The sequence below is a fragment of the Diadema antillarum genome, unplaced genomic scaffold (assembly GCF_040938485.1).
Source record: "Diadema antillarum isolate AM-2024a unplaced genomic scaffold, OU_Dant_1.0 seq00000182_RagTag, whole genome shotgun sequence".
NCBI classification, from domain to species: Eukaryota; Metazoa; Echinodermata; class Echinoidea; order Diadematoida; family Diadematidae; genus Diadema; species Diadema antillarum.
The window spans coordinates 1,461,982-1,483,072 of NW_027271249.1; the positions used below are offsets into that span (position 1 = coordinate 1,461,982).

Genomic DNA, 21,091 nt, shown 5'->3' on the forward strand with positions numbered 1-21,091 from the left:
AGACAGCGATCCTTATAAACAGCTTGCTGAGCCCGCCCACATCGCCGAAACTGATTTACCAACCCTAAATTCTTGTGAATCAGAAAGCTACAGCTTTGAACGCACGTCATGCGACATTTCGCCTATTCTAAATAAGCTTCCACCTCCTAGCGTCCTTCAGTGTGGAAGAATGGTCCTTTTATGATTGTGCGAAGTCGTGCAGGAACAAATTGGAATGGGCAGAAGCTGATTTTTCTCTCTTTTTTTCGTTAATTGGCGAAACGTCGCATGAAGTGAGTTCAAATCCGATATTCTGATTCTTAAGACTTTGGAGGTTACACTTCGACTGGATGAATGATAACGTACATCGGTTTTCTCACTTACCGGCCTTTACACCACCTGACGACCAGCAATAACGTCTACATGCAATGCACCCTGAAAAGCTATCTAAGCGCTCTTTCGGTCACGTTTAAACGAGTGTCTAGTTCTTTGGACGCAATACAAGCCGAACCTGGGCAATCTTTTAACAAGAGAATGCCATGCTTTTGTTGCAAGCATATATGAACACAGGGAAAATAGAATATTTTCTTCTTTCACAACCCCAAAATCTCCACGTCATGCTGTCAATAAGTGCAATATATGCCTGCCACGGTCACGGGTGAACAATTCTTGACAAAATGTTTTAAGCTTCACATCCTATCACAGAAGCTGGAAAGCAAAATGCCTATTTAAAGCTCAGCCGCCAATGATTACCTGACCATGCCATTTGAGGTGGAGCCAGTCCCGGCAGTCAATCCCGGCATATTGTTCAGTCTATAATAGTGAATAGGTCGAACGATCTACAGATATTGACATAAAAGTCTTTAGTACCCCCCCCCCCCCCCCCCCCCCCCCCGCTGACGAGAAGGGGCGGCTGAACAACAGAAAAATGCAACAGAAGAGCGTGCAGTTTCGTTTGATTTTGGTTTTTAAAAATCAAAATCAGTAAAAAAAAATCCACAGTTCTGTCCCTCTTCCCGAAATTTTCAAACCTCCATTTTGTTTTAGACGCGAATAATAGACAGATTTTCAAATAGCTTGATCGGTTAATGACAAAGTCATGCCACAACTACAAAATTCAGTTTTTGTGTGTTTTCTCTTATATCTTCATCTTCTGTTGATTACTAATTTTCGTGTTATGCAATAATTATGAGACTACACTTGTGTGTATCGTGCTATCTGTGACCATTAATTCCATTCCCTGTCGTTTATTTTGTCATTGCCGGTGAGTGTTATATCCGTCTCCGTAGACTTACAGCTGTAGTAGGCCTACACAGTGAGGGACGCGGAAAAAGAGGAAACAGAATCCCTATACAACAATTTAGCTATTCACATTTTCCCTAAACATTAGTCCCATGTTGTTGTTGTTGTTGTTGTTGTTTTACTTTTGGATTGAAAATTGGTCAAATTGTCCACCAAAATGCGCATCCGCTCGTTCATTTTCAATTCCGAAAATGCAAAAGATTCTTCTTCTTCTTACTATTATTCTGCCTCCTTCAATCCTGAAGATTCTTGCATATTTTTACATGTGTGTCTGCGTATCACAAGGGTACCTGAGTGTGCAGTGCCCCCTATGACACACACACACACACACACACACACACTCACACACACCTTTTCTTGTGTGGAAAGGAGTATCCCCTTCCACCACCATGACACCCATCTGTCTGCGCTTAGAGTATCACAATTTCAAATAATAGAATTCATTGAATAAGAAAAACCACGCAACAATTATTACAGAGTTTAGTTTGGTTGGCTTTTTTATTGCTATATATTTGAATTAACGACCATCTTACGGTTATGGTCTTACTTTTTGATTAAAAATTTCCCAGATAGTCCACCAATTTCACTTGACATCAAAATACATCCAAAAAAAGAATACAAACCAAGTAAGATACAAAATATGTCATACGTCGGGACATGAACAGAATAAAGTGTGTCAGCATACATAATGTACATAAGACTATTCTCTATAACTTGTGAAATATGATGGAACCGCAAAAGCAAAGCTTGTAAACGCAGGTTCCATGAAAAAATACCGGTGTAAATTTGCTATGCAATCAATGGAGATAGGACACAAAGTAATAATGACGAAACGATTATGAAAGCTAAAATATCAAAGTACAAAGGGAAAAAGAAATAAGAGAATAAAAAGAAAAAGTGAAAAAACAAAACAAAAAACAAGAACCCAAAGAATAAGAACTGAATGAAAATATGGCATATATAATTAGGTACACAAGTATATACATGCACATTATCTATAATCAACTTCATAATGAGTTCAAAATGTTAATACAAATACGGGTGCAGTGATTATAACGGAGCATAAACCAGAAATATACAAAGTGCGCACCAGACCGAAAGAATTTCAATTCTACACATGCAACAGATCTACCCCGTGTGGGAGTGGGTATCCCCGTCCCACAACCACCCCTAAATTTCTTGCTTACGAGACTGTATCCCGCTATCCGAGGAACAGATTTTTAGGAGGCTCTACAAGAGGGAGCGACATAATAAAATACGTCATGATGTAAAAGCACGGCTGACAATCAGTTTCAAAACAATCTGAAATATATGTCTGCATAATTACATTCTTCCTCTTCTTTTCTTTTCGAAAGTACAGGAGATATAGTTTTCTCCCAGGTTATAGGGCTAGGGTTAGGGTTGTGATAGGGATTTAGGTTTAGTTTGATGTGAGGATTAGGTTTAGGGCTTTATAGGGTTTCTTGTTGGTTGGTAGAATCATGAAGGCTACTTCCGTGGTATAAATCATATTTGGCTTTCATAGTGCGCAGACATTTCATGGGAGCAATAATTGTAGCATGAGTAAATGTCATAGAAACGTTCGACATAACTAGGGCCTATACCTACCTTTGTTTAGATGTCAAGGTCGACCCTTTTTTACGCAACTCGCTTCTCTCAGTGCAAATCTTACGTCCACGGTACACACAGCGCTCCTACAATGTGCCTCTGTGGTGTTCCATGCGCTTGAAATGCACCCTCACACAGTCACAGGGATTAGGTACAAAATCACACAGTCACAAAGGCACAGTCACAGGGATTAGGTACAAAATCTCACACCAAGAAATTTAGCATTACCTCCTTCTCGCAAGAGCAGATATGCTTTGTGAAACTTCCTGCCAGAAAGAAAGAAAATTTGGGCGCCATATAGAAAGACCAAAGAATAGCTTTGCCGGCATTCACCGCCGTCGTATGCAGATGAGTAGGCCCTATACTGTATAATGTTTATGTCGTCCGACACAAACACGCGTCAATTGTTTAAAGATTTTATAGTACACAATGCATCATTAATGGCACTAGAGCATTTTCTTTGTCTTTACAACAGTACAAGCTGAGGATTGGGTAACTATAAAAGAGAAAGCAAATAGAAGAAAATAATCATGAACAGACTCTACACACGGTCTGCACTAGTAAGAGACATTTACCCGAATCATTTTGGGAGGCAATGGGAATGATTCATTTCATTTCATTTTTATTTCATTTCCGACGAGAGTTTACAATAAAATATGACATCTGCATGTAAACAAAGTAAGGTACAGTGTGACTTTTGCATATTCAATTGAGATTTAAATAGACGTCATTTGTTTACAATGAGACAAAACATAATTTAGATTAAGAAATGCACGGACAAACTGTAACTGAATAGTAACAAACAAAGTCGGAAATGAAGGGGAATGCTAAAAAGCCTACCTTGTAGAATGCAGTCCCCTGGTGAGTAGTTAATTGTAGTAATAATCAAATGAAACAATGAGACATATTCCTCGGGAAGCAGGGCATAAAGCAAATACGCACACAAGTATAACAAAGCAGCTTTCTTACATACGGGTGGAAAGAATAAACAGGAGGTCAAAGGTCAGAAAAGGGACAAGAAGAGGATACATGCATTCCCCTTATGGTACGTCAGTAACAAGTCAGATGATAGTGTACTTTTTATAAGAATGAAATTTTGTGGAATTTTACTTTCTTCATATCGTTACCCTACTCTGACATCATGAATTGTCGTAGTCTTCTTATTCAACGATGACTGGATAAATTAACTTAATAAACTTTTGGAGGGATTTTCCAATTTTCCTCAATGTCACTGTTGAATACCATTATCATGTCTACATGTATACTGAATCCACACATAGTCTTATCGCTTCGTTTGCCCATTACTATTAATTGTTACTCGTGAGGGGACTTCATTCTACAAGCTTAGTTTTTTTTTTTTTTAGCAGTTCCTTCCATTTCCGACAACTTTATCTGATACGATTTAGTTACAATTTCTCCATGAATTGCTCTAAACTATGTTTCGTTTTATTGCTAAAAAAATAGCTGCACTGATTTCGCTTGTATGTGTAAATGTCGTATTGAATTTTATGCTTCTGTTGGAAATGAAATAAAAATGAAATGAACTGACATACTTTTTTAGTAATCATTTTAATCATTTTCAATAGGTCATGGCGACATACTTCATTAAATGACTTGGAGACAGCCATTTCAAAAGCACGCTTGCGATTTAGACAGTTTTGTAATTTGATATCAAACTACCGATATCTATCTTACAGCTAATGTGAATTTTGATAAGAGTATTCTTGCTGAATTACTCCCTCTTGGCAATTTCAGTAAGGTAACATGGTGATGGATGGATACATATTTGTATAATAATTACGTCCCCTTTACTTTCTCCAAAAAGGCGTGTCGAGGTACTAGGTTGGACAGAGGTGTGCAGTCGACGAATGCCGACAACTTTGACGAGACGGACGCGGGCCAGGACCCGAGGCAATATTACACCATTCCGGTCGAGGCGGATTATCTACTGGCTTACTCCTCGCCCCCAGGTACACCTTCAGGGGGTGTTTCATCAATTTAGTCAGCGCTGACAAGTTGTCAGTCACTTACAATTTAAGCAAAATCCTTGGTTTTGATTAGCTGACATGCTCTGGTCACTGACACTTACCATGGTGATTGTCAGAGGCTGACAACTTTGCCAGCGCTGACTAACTTGATGAAACACCGCCAGGACCCCGTTTCATAAAATTTTTATCGATAACAAGTTACGATAGTTGTTATGCATAAGCTACAGAAATCCTTGCATCTGTTTGGCTGAGAGCAAATTTGTTATAGGAGGGCGATGTAGCAGTTGCTACTGATAACAAGTTTTATGAAACGGGACCCAGGTTGTTATCAACCCTTCAGCCCTTGGTTCCACTTACGACCTGCTTGCAGTCAACGTCATCGACATTTGGATCATTGGGAACAGGATCCCGTTCCATGAAATTACTGTACTTAAAGTGAATAGCAGTATTAATATTGGGTTACTGGCATCCAACAGTGATTTCTTGGCTCTGATTGGCTGTGGAATGATGTTGTTATGGTAGTTACCACTGATTGCAGAGTTACCAGTTACCATTGTTTCGTGCAACGCGGCCCTGATTAAGCAGCACTGCGTCACCGCAACTCGGCTAGCGCCGTACCCCAGTGAGGTTTCCATTCCTCCGTTGTTTAAAGCCATAAGATTCATTTACCGAGTACAATGGGACGTCGTTGTAAAGAGGTTGGGTACGATAAAACCCTCTCATAACGAGGTGCCTTTGCAGGTCCCAATTTTTTTTTATTTTTTTTTTTTGTACCCTGATCATCGCTGATGTATATGATGTAACAGGTAATTAACATGGGTTTTCCGTCCTCGATATAACAAGGTTCCCCTGTAACGAGACAAAAAACCCCAGATGGAAAGCAACCTGCAAGCACTGCAACCCCCCCCCCCCGCCTCCCCCCTTCTTTTGGCAATTTCTTGTCATGTCATTTCCTATTGGTTTTTCATGTTTTTAAGAACTTTTTGTCACATTTCAGTTTGATTTCTAAATTGGGCATAAGATTCATTTACCGAGTACAATGGGACGTCGTTGTAAAGAGGTAGGATATGATACAACCCTCTCATAAGGAGGTGCCTTTGCAGGTTCCAATTTTACATTTTTTTTTTTGTACCCTGATCAATTGCTGACGTAGTAAGACATCTGATGTAACAAGTAATTAACATGGGTTTTCCGTCCTCGATATAACAAGGTTCCCCTGTAACGAGACAGAAAACCCCAGATGGAAAGCAACCTGCAAGCACTGCAACCCCGCCTCCCCCCCCCCTTCTTTTGGCAATATCTTGTCATGTCATTTCCTATTCACATTTCAGTTTGATTTCTAAATTGGGCATAAGATTCATTTATCGAGTACAATGGGACGTCGTTGTAAAGAGGTTGGATATGATAAAACCCTCTCATAACGAGGTGCCTTTGCAGGTTCCAATTTTACATTTTTCTTTTTTGTACCCTGATCAATTGCTGACGTAGTAAGACATCTGATGTAACAAGTAATCAACATGGGTTTTCCGTCCTCGATATAACAAGGTTCCCCTGTAACGAGACAGAAAACTCCAGATGGAAAGCAACCTGCAAGCACTGCACCCCCCCCCCCCTGCCTCCCCCCTTCTTTTGGCAATTTCTTGTCATGTCATTTCCTATGGGTTTTTCATGTTTTCAAGAACTTTTTGTCACATTTCAGTTTGATTTCTAAATTAGGCATAAGATTCATTTACCGAGTACAATGGGACGTCGTTGTAAAGAGGTTGGATATGATAAAACCCTCTCATAACGAGGTGCCTTTGCAGGTCCCAATTTTACATTGGTTTTTCATGTTTTTAAGAACTTTTTGTCACATTTCAGTTTGATTTATAAATTGGGCATAAGATTCATTTACCGAGTACAATGGGACGTCGTTGTAAAGAGGTTGGATATGATAAAACCCTCTCATAACGAGGTGCCTTTGCAGGTTCCAATTCTACATTTTTCTTTTTTGTACCCTGATCAATTGCTGACGTAGTAAGACATCTGATGTAACAAGTAATTAACATGGGTTTTCCGTCCTCGATATAACAAGGTTCCCCTGTAACGAGACAGAAAACTCCAGATGGAAAGCAACCTGCAAGCACTGCACCCCCCCCCCCCTGCCTCCCCCTTCTTTTGGCAATTTCTTGTCATGTCATTTCCTATGGGTTTTTCATGTTTTCAAGAACTTTTTGTCACATTTCAGTTTGATTTCTAAATTAGGCATAAGATTCATTTACCGAGTACAATCGGACGTCGTTGTAAAGAGGTTGGATATGATAAAACCCTCTCATAACGAGGTGCCTTTGCAGGTCCGAATTTTACATTTCTTTTCTTTTTTTGTACCATGATCATCGCTGATGTATATGATGTAACAAGTAATGAACATGGGTTTTCCGTCCTCGATATAACAAGGTTCCCCTGTAACGAGACAGAAAACCCCAGATGGAAAGCAACCTGCAAGCACTGCACCCCCCCCCCCCCCTGCCTCCCCCCTTCTTTTGGCAATTTCTTGTCATGTCATTTCCTATCGGGGTTTTTCATGTTTTAAGAACTTTTTGTCACATTTCAGTTTGATTTCTAAATTGGGCATAAGATTCATTTACCGAGTACAATGGGACGTCGTTATAAAGAGGTTGGATATGATAAAACCCTCTCATAACGAGGTGCCTTTGCAGGTTCCAATTTTACATTTCTTTTCTTTTTTTGTACCCTGATCAATTGCTGATGTAGTAAGACATCTGATGTAACAAGTAATCAACATGGTTTTTACGTCCTCGATATAACAAGGTTCCCATGTAACGAGACAGAAAACTCCAGATGGAAAGTAACCTGCAAGCACTTCACACCCCCCCCCCTTCTTTTTGCAATTTCTTGTCATGTCATTTCATATGGGTTTTTCATGTTTTTAAGAACTTTTTGTCACATTTCAGTTTGATTTCTAAAGTAGGCATGGCGTTCATTCTGTAAAAAGGCATACTCTGAAAACTTGTCAACATATCCGTACGCCCACTTTTAAAGGGTAGGCCTATAATGTCCTGTAAAGCTAGCAATGATTTTAGAAAAATGTGTAAGCAAGTGGGATTTTTGCTTCGATTTGGGTTTTTGTGGGGATGGAATTATTTGGTAATTTGTTCAGACAATCCGACAAAGTGCAATGCTTGTTTATGCCAGTGCCAAGTCAATAATACCATTCACAAACACAATTAACATTTTGCATGAAACGAAATCTGTTCAGGTTGTAACGCCACTGTGTGTATGAATCCCCCTAAACACGCAGGTTACTACTCGTGGCGTAGCCTGAGCGAGGGATGCTGGTTCATCCAGGCGCTGGTCAAGGTCTTTGAGAAGTACGGCACGTGTATGGAACTGGTTCAAATGATGACGCGCGTGAACAGGACTGTGGCGTACAGTTACGAGTCGAGCACGAGAGATTCGCGTCTCAGCGGTCTCAAGCAAATGCCGTGTTTCGTGTCCACGTTGACGAAAGAATTGTATTTCACTCCGAAGAAATGACGATGAGTTTGTGAGCACAAATTCCCACTTGAACACGAAGATGAATACTCATCGCAAAATGTGACAAGTTTGTGTGTCCACACGGAGAACGTATGTAGGCCTGCACTTGCTCCAAAAAACTGATAGGTCTATAGATGTGCTAAATGTAGCCTCTTCAACGCCAGCAGCATTGCTGTTCCAAGCCGGGGCCTTGCCATCATCAGTACCCAGCATTGCCATTTTCAGATTCCAAGTCGAGAGGAACTTGATACAGTGTACATTCTACGTCGTCTCCATGGGTCTCCAATGAAGTATGCGCATTGAGCGGGATCGGAGTTCAGGATTCAGTCTGGTGGAGCAGTGACCCGTAAAGACAACGATGGATTGATGATCGGAAGTTGAACGCATATATTTATACTTGTATCATGTTTTTCTCACTTGAAGAATCGTGGTGCTCCTTATGCATTGCTTGATTTTAACGAGATATTCTCAGTGCAGACTCGTGTTGGTGATGGACATAGAAGTTGAAGGAAGTCGAATGAAACACAATGCTGTACTGTCCGAGAGTAATGTAGGTTTTACTAGTAGTGCTAGCTGCCCTCGTTGAGCAGTATTTAAATTCGATTGCGCAGCATAACCTCATCATCGTGATCCATTCAAATCTAACATTCAAACTGTGACCTGACAAAGTCACCCAGTACGTTAAAGGTGTGCTGCAGTGTCTATCGGATGTGCTATCTGTGTAACCTTTGGGCCACCATTTCCACTTCATGCGTCACTCTTTCACTACATACGTCACCTTCGGTCAAAAGTTGAAGTATAGGTACTACTCTTTGTGACCACATTCCCATTTTCTCCATGTGAATAACTAAAGTGGGTATCAAAAAAAGTAATCCAACTAAAGAGTTCTACTTTTCCATTATTACATTGTATATTGCCAACTACAAACAGCACAATGACGGTCGTGAGGAAAGGAGAACTCTTCTTCTTTCAAATGGTATACCTAATCGTATTAACAAATGTCATGTATAACTGAGCACATTAAAAGAAAACAATGACAAGTTGCACTTTTACCAAGTTTGAGTGTTATCATGAGAGAATATTGAAATCTTCAAAGCCGGATTGTTGCATAAGGCAACTGCTTCGTCGCAAATGCATCCTTGCATCTCATGGAAGCGACGAGGAGTCACCACGCACGGTCACATACACCTTATTCTTCAAGTAGCCCCAGAAAAAAAAAAATATGACTCAAGGTGTGTGGTCTGGTGATCTCGGTGGCCATATACACTGCAAAAAGTCCGGTGTTAAATAGTGAACACCGAGCTGGTGTTAAATTTTCGGTGCTCATTTATGGTGTTAAATTAACACCTCTGGGTGTCATTTCCAAATTTTAAACTGTTTTTTTAAGAGTTTCTTAGTAACTGCACTTCTTGTTGATTTTTAATTTAAATAAGACGATCAAGAATTTTACCATGTGGTGTCATTTTTGAATGAACACCAGTACAGTGTCAAAATAACACCAGGTACAGTGTCAAATTAACACCACGAAGTGTCAGGTGAACACTTTTCAACACCATCACAGTGCATTTTTAACACCTGTGGGTGTGGTCCTTTATTGAAGTTTGATCGGTGTTAGATTTAACACCCGTGGTGTTAAATCTAACACCGATGTTTTTACAGTGTAGTGTCATGATTGAGGGCAACAATGTTTTCTCCAAAGAGTTCTGTCAAGCAATTACTGACCGCCACAAGACAATGAGCTGGTGCACCATCCTGAACCCACCAGAGTCTTCTGAATGTTCCGTAAGCCTGTCGCTCAAAGTGTTCCTCAAGTTGCATTACCATGCTTTCATTTAGAACAATGAAGGTATACATGTTACCCTTCACTTTGCTTTAGAAGAAAAGGGTCCGATTACCTGGCAACTCCCAAAAAGGCCAACCCACAAAATTCATTTTTCTCTGTTCGATCGAGACAAGGCCCGGTCGCTGCGGACTATGTGTTGAAAGGGCAAGTGACCATATTGAAGGTTATGGACCATTAACATGTGAATCAAAATACATAAAAGTTAGCCCTAAACACAGACTTGCATTGGTGCAGGCTGGCCTTATTATTTGACTATGTTCATTGACAGATCTCATCCATTTTAGTGAGACATTCAATATTTCTTCATGATAGCAGTCAGACTTGGACAAAAGGCAACTTGTCATTGTTGTCTTTAGTATTATACGATGTGCTCAGTCATGTATGATATCTATCAACACACTTAGGTACCAATAGAAAGAAGAAGAGTTCCCCTTTCCTCACAACTACTGAGTATCATCGGACTCTCTGTAGTAAACAACTATGGAATAGGAGCCCTCTAAAGTTGGGTTACCTTTTTTGGATACGGACTTTGTAACTATCCTCAGGAACTTTCATTATCTGAGAGCGTCCCTGACAGTAGCTCGACATGCAATATGTGTGAAGTCAGCAAGACAACAGCTGGCCAGGAAACTCTTATGTGTGAACTTGTATTTTTTTCAATTTTGCAAACTGCAGATATTTTGAGAAACGGGACCATGTAGCGATAGCGTGCGGTAAATGTTATTGTTACGCAACTTTGTGACTTTCTGGAAAGGCAACAAATAAAGTTCTTTAAAACTCCGTTGCAACTTTTCCAGAGCCTAATTCCTTTAAAGGTTGCGATGATTGTTAAATATCAGTTTGATTTGTTTTTGTTTTTCCTTCAATTCTGTCTATTGTATGATCTGATATATATCTAAAGCATATAAAACTTTCGAAATAGATGCGGTAATATAATTTCGTAAAATTTGCAGTCGATTTCAGGTGGAAATGCTTGAACGCATAATCACTCGGATGTCCTTTAGGATTGTCTGACTGATTGAACTTTGCTTCAGTGTAAGTTATCGTACTTCAGTTCAAAGCATATTTCACTACATACATCGATCATTCACTTCATTGGATTACGTCACTCTTTCACGTCATACGTCACCCTTTAACTTCATACATCACTGTTTTATTTCACATTCACTCGCGGGATATTTTTGCGCTACACCTGGACTAGCTTGTATGTCTCTCAATTCGGATTTTAGTACATGTATTTCTCTCGTGTTTTTTTTTTTTGTAATGCCTCCGCCACGAAGTGTCGCCGGAGGCATTATGTTTTCGGGTTGTCTGTCCGTCTGTCCGTCCTTCCGTCCGTCCGTCCGTCCGTCCTTCCGTCCGTAATCAATTTTGTGGACGGCGTAACTAAAAAACCGTTTGAGGTATCCTAATGAAACTTGGCATGTATATGTATAAGTGGGCGAAGTTGTGCCTATCAACTTTTGGGTGCACATGCTAAAGATCAAAGGTCAAAAGGTCAAGGTCAAATACTCAAAATTTCACTATTTCCCCCATATCTATGCAATGCCTGAAGATATTTTCTCGAAACATAGTGTATACGTGAACTGCGAAATAAGGATTTTTCAGAGAGAGTTTGGGGTCATGAGGTCAAAGGTCAAGTGAAAATATTAAGATTTCACTTTTTTCTCCATATCTCGCAAATGGTTCAAGGTATCTCCATGGAACTTAGTACATATATGCATGTACTGACAGGCAATGATTATGTTGGGAATTTGGGGTCATGGGTTCAAGGTCATGGGCCAAAGGTCAAGGTCAACTCCTCAAAATTTCACTATTTCCCTCATATTTATGCAATGCCAGCAGAATTTTTCTTGAAACAGAATATATATAGGCCTATGTCTTACCCAATAGAGATTCACTTGGAAGTTTCTTGCCAAAAAGGTCAAAGGTCAAGTGAAAGTGCTGAATTTCACTTCTTCCGCCATATCTCGAAAGTGACTCAAGGTATCATCATGAAACTTACTAAATATCTATGCATGTTCAACCCGACAGTGATTCTCTTGTGAATTTTAGGGTCATGGGTCAAAGGTCAAGGGACAAAGGCCAGATTAAAATGCTAAAACTTTGCTATTCAATACTGAAATTACACTTTTCTCCATACTTTGAAAATTACTTAAAGGCATAATTTACCATTTGCAGATGAAACAAAAACCCAGCATTAGTGCTTTAACACAGTTCTAAAATGTGAGTTAGGGATAGAAACAACCACTGTGCAAATGTGAATCCGTATTATCGATGTTAAGTATTGTTAAATACACAAAATGTGAACAATAGTTATGATAAAAATGTTTCCAGACTAAACCGTCTACCGTTATGGTTTATTAAGAAAAATACCGACATCTCCCTATATTTTACGCTTTACTGCAAAAATTTTATATGGTAGGATGTTTTGTGATACAACAGACCTACACATATGCATCAAACACGTCAACTTTGATATCTTGAAAAAAAAAATTTAAATCACTGCTCCCAAAGGTAAACTGGACCTTTAATGCATAAAGTTATCAAAGGGTCAAAAGTCAAGTAAAAAATCCGCAAATCCCCAAATACCAGCACTCTTAAACAATATAGCCATTCATCCAATTATACCTAGTTCAAGGAAAATGAAAATTCAACACATTTTGTGACAAACCTGTCATTTTGATAGTTTGCCAATTACGTGAAACTGTCATCACACATTGCCAAGACTTTGTACTATACACGTATCAGGAGAACCATAGAATGCATTTTGGCGGAGGCATACCAGTCGCCATAGCGACATTTCTATGTTTTCTTCTTCTTCTTCGTTTCTATCGGCGATGTTCCAATTAATCAAATCAGTATCTCTGCTCTGCTAGGAGTTGATACTGGTTCGTCAAAGCCTTTGTCTATCCTCAAGATTGTAAAACGGACCTCTTGTACACACAATGTCATTAGGACACAAACATATCGAAGATCTAAAATTTCATCTGCATGTATTTCATTTCACCTAATTTTCAGGGTAACCTTGTGGCTAATCAATGGGGCTGGATATTTCGTGTCATAAGAATATCCCTGTACATGTAATATAATTGCCACATAATCAAATAAACATCATAATCCGTAACATCACCAAAATGTTGGATACATCTAACATCATACGTTCCCGAGAAAACTTATACACGTGTTAGTGTCTTTTAAGTATACAAAAGCCAATAGACACACAAAGGTACACTGTAGCATCGCGCTGACGTGTAAATAATCACAATTTTGACATTTTCATAGAACACCGGAATGAATACTTTGTCGATATAAAAAAAAGAAACTGTCGAAGTTCATTACCGGTTGAAAACAAAAATCTTGAATTCTTTCATGCGTCTTTCGGGCATTGACGACTTCACGACGAGGAGTGTCGGCATACGAATTAAGCCTTTGTGTGCCACATTTATAACCTGTCCATAGGTTTGTATGTGAACTTTGTGCCCTTTCGACTCACTGGCACAGAAAGGATCAACAGAGCAATGTTTGTGGTCCAACTCCCGATGTGAGTTGAAGAATGCCAGCAACAGGGACACGTAAGTACCAAAGCCGGAAACAGGGTGGGAAAAGGGACAAGGATACCACCTGTTCGTTCATCTTTGATAATCGTTTGTCAAACCACGCGCCAAAATCCTTACCAGAATGCACACTTATTTTCCCAAACAAGCAAGCAAACCTTTTTTCATCACGAGTTAGGCACGCTGATTCGCTTGCTTATCATGACATCACGATTGAATATATTCCAAGCCTTTGAATCATCCTGTAAGTAAAATGTAGTCCGACTAAAGGCCACCACACTCTTATACGACTTTCGATCACACGACTGTCCGACTTTGGATCCGAAATAGGCAAGCGTGTTTTTTCTGACGCTATTCGGATTTATTTCAGATCTTAAGTCGGTCAGTCGTGCGACCAAAAGTCGGATAGGTGCGGTGGCCTTCAGGTAAACTGAAGACGATATATCAATTAGATTTTCTTGATTTCATTTCAGCACAGTTCCGATCGCCATTGTCATCCTGTCTCTACAGAATCTTCAAGATAATTCAAAAGCCCACTTAAGTGTTGATGTCCAATTCGTCCAGATGCAGATCGTGATCATATTAACATCACTTTAGGTCAATCAAGATTAAGCGTATCCTCAGTTTTGTCCAATACCACTGTTTGGAGTGTCAATATTGCCCCGTATACTACCGTAGGAGGCGCTGGCTTGACCTGGATTAGACTGGTTTGCTCGTGGTTCACTTTGTTGACGCTCCTTCCCCTCTTTACTGTGCCGGAATCCGTAGAATAAGTATATTGCCAATCCTATGAATATATCAAGAGAACGCTAATACGGATCATCAGTGCAGTGCTATATCCATTCAAAAGAGATTACGTAATGATGGCTGTCAGGGACTGTAGCATACACACTATTTTTACTACTAGAATGCAGAAAAATAAGAAAAATTGGCCGATTCCTCATATTTTGGCTTTTGTTTTATTCTTAACATTTACATGAGAACTTTTGATGACGTATTAACTATGTCAGTACATAATCACTTTGGTTCACGTGACATAACGTTGCTGGGGTGAAAAAACCTTGTATGAAAAATTTTGGTGAAAATCACCTTTTTTTAGATCAAATGTTTACATAATCGGTTAAGTGAGGCCCTGTCCAAATCCTAGCTGTCTTACCCCAAATGTGAAGCCACCATAGCATCTCAAACGAAAGGCGATCCCATTTGTTATAGTGCTTTGGCTGCCATGTTTCTCTCCTGTCCTGAACATTTGAATTTTTTTAATATATATACACGGTTTTGTCGCCCCAAATAAGTTGGTTTGTCAAGTTTCCATGTTGGTCCTAACAGATTTATTTGATGAATTTGATTTTGGAACACCCCAAACTTTTTTTTTTTAATTGCATTTCTTGGCACTCTTTTTACGCAAGGGTAGAATCGAGGGCTGTCCTGGGTAAAACACCTTGTCCTGCAAACAATATTCGAACTCAGGACCTCCGCGTAGAACTAAGGGCCTTTACAGAGTGCTCTCTTCCACCCCCCCCCCCCCCCCCACACACACATACAACCTCACCCCTCCACCCCGAAAATAGATACATACATATATACATAGATAATTAATAGATGAACAAATAAATAGATAAAGGAAATGCGAAAGAAAGAAATACGGAAATCAAAAATACACAAATGCATTCAAATAGATCGATATTCTTTCGATTAAGTTTAGCTACTATTAAAACTTACCAATCACAACCCAGATGAGGAACCGGCACCAGGTAATAGCCCTGAGGTGAAGAACCATTACCAAATTACAGAGGATGCTCAGCCAAGGAACAAAGGGCACCCAGGGAACCTGTAACAGCAAACATGGCGCATTCTCTGAAACTTCCAATGCAGTGGCGGATCCAGGGGGAGCTCACCTGGCGCCCCCCCCCCCTTATTTTTTGTTAAAGCAAAATAAATAAAAAGAAAAAAATTGGGGGAGGGATGCGTGCGCCCCCTTTAATTTTGTAAAGGCGCCCCCTCTTTACGGAATTCCTGGAGCCGCCCCTGTAATGGCGTGTGAAAGCGACTCTCGGATTGAGGTGCAGCGTGTAATGACATCAATAATGATGATTATAAATAGACGCGTCACTTTCTTTCGTCTCTAGTTTTCATTGCAAGCGATTGACAACAGTAATTATCCCTCATCGACGTAAATATAGACACCGATTATTCAGTAAACGTGTTAGAGCTGTAGCCATGATAACAAAATCATGTGCATAGGTACCTACGTACTCTGGTGGGATTTTGAACCCACCATACAAGTCCTGATTGCTGGAAAGGCGTCATATCCACTACGCAGTACCCGCTGCTGTAAGGGATTAGAACCATTACTGGCTACCGGGTAGAATCTGCGTATAGAAGCCTCGCGGATATGATGCCCGTCTAGCAATCAGTAGGTTGTGGATTCGAAATCCTTCCCAGGATGTATCCACATTATTTTTTTCTTATCATGGCGATGTACGTTGAATGGAAAAACGAAATGGTTGTAAATGACATAACATAAAGCTGACTCCGTTTTGTGGCTCACCGACAAAGAAAAATCACTTTGGGTAACGGCGAGAATTTGCTCATCATCTAAAAATGAAAGGAGGTCATTTCCGCACAAATAGGAGATAACATAATTATATTAGCATTCGTATTATGAAGCATTGCACTCAGGGCTTGGAATATTATGATAGTCCTATTGGAGAAAAAGAAAAAGAAAATGGTTCTAAAATATTCAGTTTACTTTATATATGCATACGTATATACGTTGTATAGAAAAGATGACGAAGTAGGGTAGTAATGCATTTCAGTCCAACAGTGCTATTTATTCAGACCAAATTTTCGACGCATACATACGTCTTCCTCAGGGTCGACATGAACAATTGGACTGAAATGCATTACTGTCCTACTTCGTCATCTTTTCTGTACTGGTACCAACACGCGGACTACAAATATCATTATATATGTATAGATATACATATATACAATGTATATATATATATATATATATATATATATATATATATATACACACTCAACCAAAAAAGTAAGTTCCCCCTAGCATTTTTGGATATATCTCAAAAAGTATTTTACCGATTTGCATAATTCAAACGTGAATGGATAGGGAATTTTATTACTCATAACATAAATGGCATATCATTGCCACCAGATATCACTATTGGTGTGAAAAAAAATGCATTTTATGTCAAAATGCATGGAAAAAAAGTTGCACTTTAGTGATTTGCATTGACTTTTATACAAACAATCAAACAATTGGTCGGCCACTTCTTGGCAGATCTTTGACCTCTCCAGTTTCCTGAAACTTTGCTCTAAGTTTCCCTATAGCATTGGGCGAAACCCCTAGTCTCCTGGCCACCTCCTTAGCCGGAACCCCAGCTTCAAGGAAAGCTGTAGCTCTCCCTCTTTCAAAGATTTGCAGACGCAGCATGATGCAAAATGGCCATAAGCACATTAATGTGATCAACACAAATTGGAATTAAAAAGCACATGGCTTCGACCAACATTTTCATATTGAAAAGGCCTATTGTTTAAAAAGTATGCATAACATCTGTTTAATAGGGAAGCACATTGTACCTGAAGAAATTCCTGAGAATTACATCACAATTTAAAAAGGTCATTTGCTAATTTGCATAGGAAATGTACACAATATGCTTCAACCTTAAGTGCAACTTTTTCCCATGCATTTTGACATAAAATACATTTTTTTTCACACCAATAATGATATAGGTGGCAATGATATGCCATTCATGTTATGAGTAATAAAATTCCCTATCCAAACCCGTTTGAATTACGAAAATCGGTAAAATACTTTTTGAGATATATCCAAAAATGCTAGGGGGAACTTACTTTTTTGGTTGAGTGTATATGTGTGTGTGTCTGTGTGTGTCTGTGTGTATGTCTACGTAGTGTCCTCACCCTGTAATAATCTCCAGAGACTTGGTTTTGCTCATGTAGCGGAATCACAAGAAGGCTGACTAGACCGCCCACTAGGAAAAAGACGAGAAGAAGAATTGCCCACCAGTCAGCACCCAGAAGATCTTGGAATCCATACTTGAGGACCAGGATGACGCCAGAAATGAGGACCACTGACAGTCCAAGACAGGTGTTAACGACAACACCGGGTCGAAACCTGGCCAATTGTCTCAGGAGGGGCACCTCTCTAAACTTCTCTTTTAGCGTCCCTGGTAGAGCGGATGAAGCGTTCGCCAGAAGTCTCTCGTTGTAACATGATTCTCTACCCTCGCCGACTGAAGATAGAAGCCGCGTCACGTCTCTTTGCTCGTCCGAAACCTGCTGCATCTCCATCGCTGCATCCTCTGGCGACGGATCATGGCGGTAGCGCATAATGATGATTGCACAGGCGACAAAAATATATCCGAGTAAGAAGCCAATCGACAAAAATTCAACCAACTCCGGTAGGGAGAAGAATACAGCCAAGGGAGATACAAGTACCAACGAGCAGAGAGCCGCAAACACCGGCACTCGAGTGGTTTCATTGACTCGTCCCAAACAACTAAACAAGAGTCCGTCTATGGCCATGGCATAGAACGACCTCTGGAGGCAATAAAGGCACATGAAATTGCTTGTAACCATCGAACACAGAGCTCCTATACTAACAACCCATCTCGCCCATCCCACACCATTCGCGACGAACGCCCCAGCAAAGGCGGAAGACTCGTCCAGTGTCGTGTAAGGAACCATGAGAGTCAGTAGGGCGGAACAAAGCATGTACACGGTGATAGTGATTAGGATGGAGATGAACATGGCTCTCGGTATACTCTTACGAGGGTTGACTGCTTCCTCGTTGGCATAGGCAATTGCATCGAATCCACAATAAGAGAAGAAGAGTGTTGCCGCACCTGAGAATACGCTTCCAGGACCATAAGGCACAAAGCCGCCATAATCTTGCCAATTCCTAATGTCCGCCTTCTGCAGTCCGAGAATGATGATGATCAGTATGACCACTGCGTTTATACCCACAAGAACTCCGTTGACTGCGGCGGAAACGTTTATCCCTAATACGACGGCGACAGTGATCGATGCAAGGAAAATGACAGAAAATATGTTAGGATACGGAGCAAAGAAGGGCACAGTCCATAAGTTACTCCTCATTACTGAAATTATCATGAAATTTGACAAAGCACCACCACAGAGGAAATCCAAGTAGCCTATAAATGCAACGGCAATAGCGGCTGCTGAGATGGCGTATTCGAGTATCACGTTCCAGCCGATAAGAAACGCCCATATCTCTCCCATCGATATGTACGTGAATGTATAAGAGGATCCAGTTCTTGGGATGCGGCAAGCAAATTCGGCAAAGCAAATTGCCGAGAGCAAAGAGGCTATTCCACTCAAGGCGTACGAAACAACAGTTGCAGGTCCCGTAGTTTCTTTGGCTTCCACTCCAGTGAGAACATACAAACCGTTGCCAACCATGATACCGAGACCCATCAGGACAAGGTGGACCGTTGTGAGCTTGCGCTGCAGAGGGGTGTCACAAGGATCTTCGGCCGCTCCCAGAGTCTTCCTCCGAGTCATATGAGCTAGGTGTCCCCAGCAGCTGTGGATTAGCGCCATTGAGTTCGCAAGCGGTATGTCAAGAGTCAAATCCAGAATGTGTCAATTAGCGTTGATGTTTATCTTCGATGTTAGATCTGTGAATGAAATAGCGAGAGGGGAAAATGATAGGACTGGTAAAATCGCAGTTTAGGACTTTGCTTTGTCATCGATTTAAATTCAGGTTCTGAAAACCACACCCGTCTAAGTGACCCACGTGATCACTTTTGACGCAAAATCACAGTGCACATCCACAGAGGCTCATGATATTTTGAAAGCTGTGAATGGACAGAATATCTAAATGAGGCACTGTTTTAAAGCAGTCTCCTACTCCATCTCATTAATCATTATTCTCATAGATCGCATTGATTATTCATTCATCACTAGCGGACGATGAGTATTGTCCACGGTTCCATGACATTTGCTCCTGCGACAATTGCTCCCATGAAATATCTGCACGCTAAGTTAAACATAAATTCCACCACAAACATAAACCTAACCCTAACCCTAATCCTCACATTAAACTAAACCTAAAACCCTATCACAATCCTAACCCCGAGTCCTAATAATACCGGCGCAAATGTCGCAGGAGCAAATGTTTTATCACCGGTGTAAACATACCCACTGCGTCACTAAGCAGTATTGTTCTGATAATGAAATCGTAGGCCGCCTTTTTTTTTTCTTTTTTTTTTTTTTGTCGACGCAAAAGTGACGATACCCACGAATATCAGCCCATGTATCAATCAATAAAGAAAGAAAATGGATATTAAAGCACAATACAAATGGCTAAAATATGGTATCTGTTACCTCATGACCATTGTATAGGTCTTCACTCCTTATTATTCGTTACGCTGGAGGTGGATTGGGAGTGGGTAGGAGGGTAATGAGGGGGTACTGTCCGGCTTCCTCCAGTATGAGGGAGCTTTTGCATTTTTAGAATTGACACTCAACTCAACAATCTGGAGCACACTCTTGATGGAATATTTGGACGATTTTCAATCAAAAGTTTTGAACCTTGTGAACAGGTACAAAATCTTTTGAATATGCTGACAAAATAAAAAGATACATGTAAGATCACTTTCTTTAAAGATCGAAAAACCAAGAAAAATTGTAGAGGGGGCATGTCCCCCTCCACCGTCCCCCCCCCCCCCACACACACACTTGATTGTTCTTTTTTTTTCTTTTGAATAAATGCTTCTTGACATACCAGGTTACTTTCAATTTAAGTATGACGACTTCTGTCGTGTCTATGTTCGAAACAAACACAGTCAAATTATACGTAGCACACACATTCAGACACAACTCACAAACATAGGGGACGCGGAACGGTTTTTTGTTTTGTTTTGTTTGTCTGTTTGTCTGTTTGTATGTTTATGTGTGTGTTTGTTTATGTTGTTTGTGTTGGGGGCGCTTATGTTTTGGTGCGATCTTTGAATTATTTTTCGATTCCTTTTAAAGAGCCAAAGGTGAGCATATAATACGGTGTGTGTGTGGGGGGGGGGGATGCTGTGAAAAGACGAAGGCAAAATGATTATCATACCCTCGCCATGCTCGCGCAGGGGAAAAAAAAAGAGCCAGCTGACTGATATACCTGAATACACGATGTATATATATCACCAATTGGAAATATTATGAAGATGAAGGCGTTAATGCAAAAGATGAAGAAGATGTTAATGAGAAGAGGGGATTTT

At 40.3% G+C, this 21,091-nt stretch overlaps 2 protein-coding genes across 2 annotated transcripts in view; one reads left to right on the forward strand and one right to left on the reverse strand.

The window, feature by feature from the left end:
* LOC139728520 (caspase-3-like) overlaps nt 1-8,414 on the forward strand; it is a 28,070-nt gene extending 19,656 nt beyond the window's left edge. The window contains exons 5-6 of the mRNA XM_071639457.1: nt 4,715-4,859; nt 8,179-8,414. Of these exons, the coding sequence (XP_071495558.1) occupies nt 4,715-4,859; nt 8,179-8,414 (381 nt within the window). The remainder of the gene's footprint in view (nt 1-4,714; nt 4,860-8,178) is intronic.
* Nucleotides 8,415-14,434: 6,020 nt separating this feature from the next.
* LOC139728521 (cationic amino acid transporter 4-like) lies at nt 14,435-19,421 on the reverse strand. The gene is made up of 3 exons (XM_071639458.1): nt 17,760-19,421; nt 15,537-15,645; nt 14,435-14,601 (listed from the first exon to the last, which is right to left on the reverse strand). Exons 1-3 carry the CDS (start codon nt 19,419-19,421, stop codon nt 14,435-14,437), a joined length of 1,938 nt encoding a protein of 645 aa, XP_071495559.1.
* Nucleotides 19,422-21,091: the final 1,670 nt, after the last annotated feature.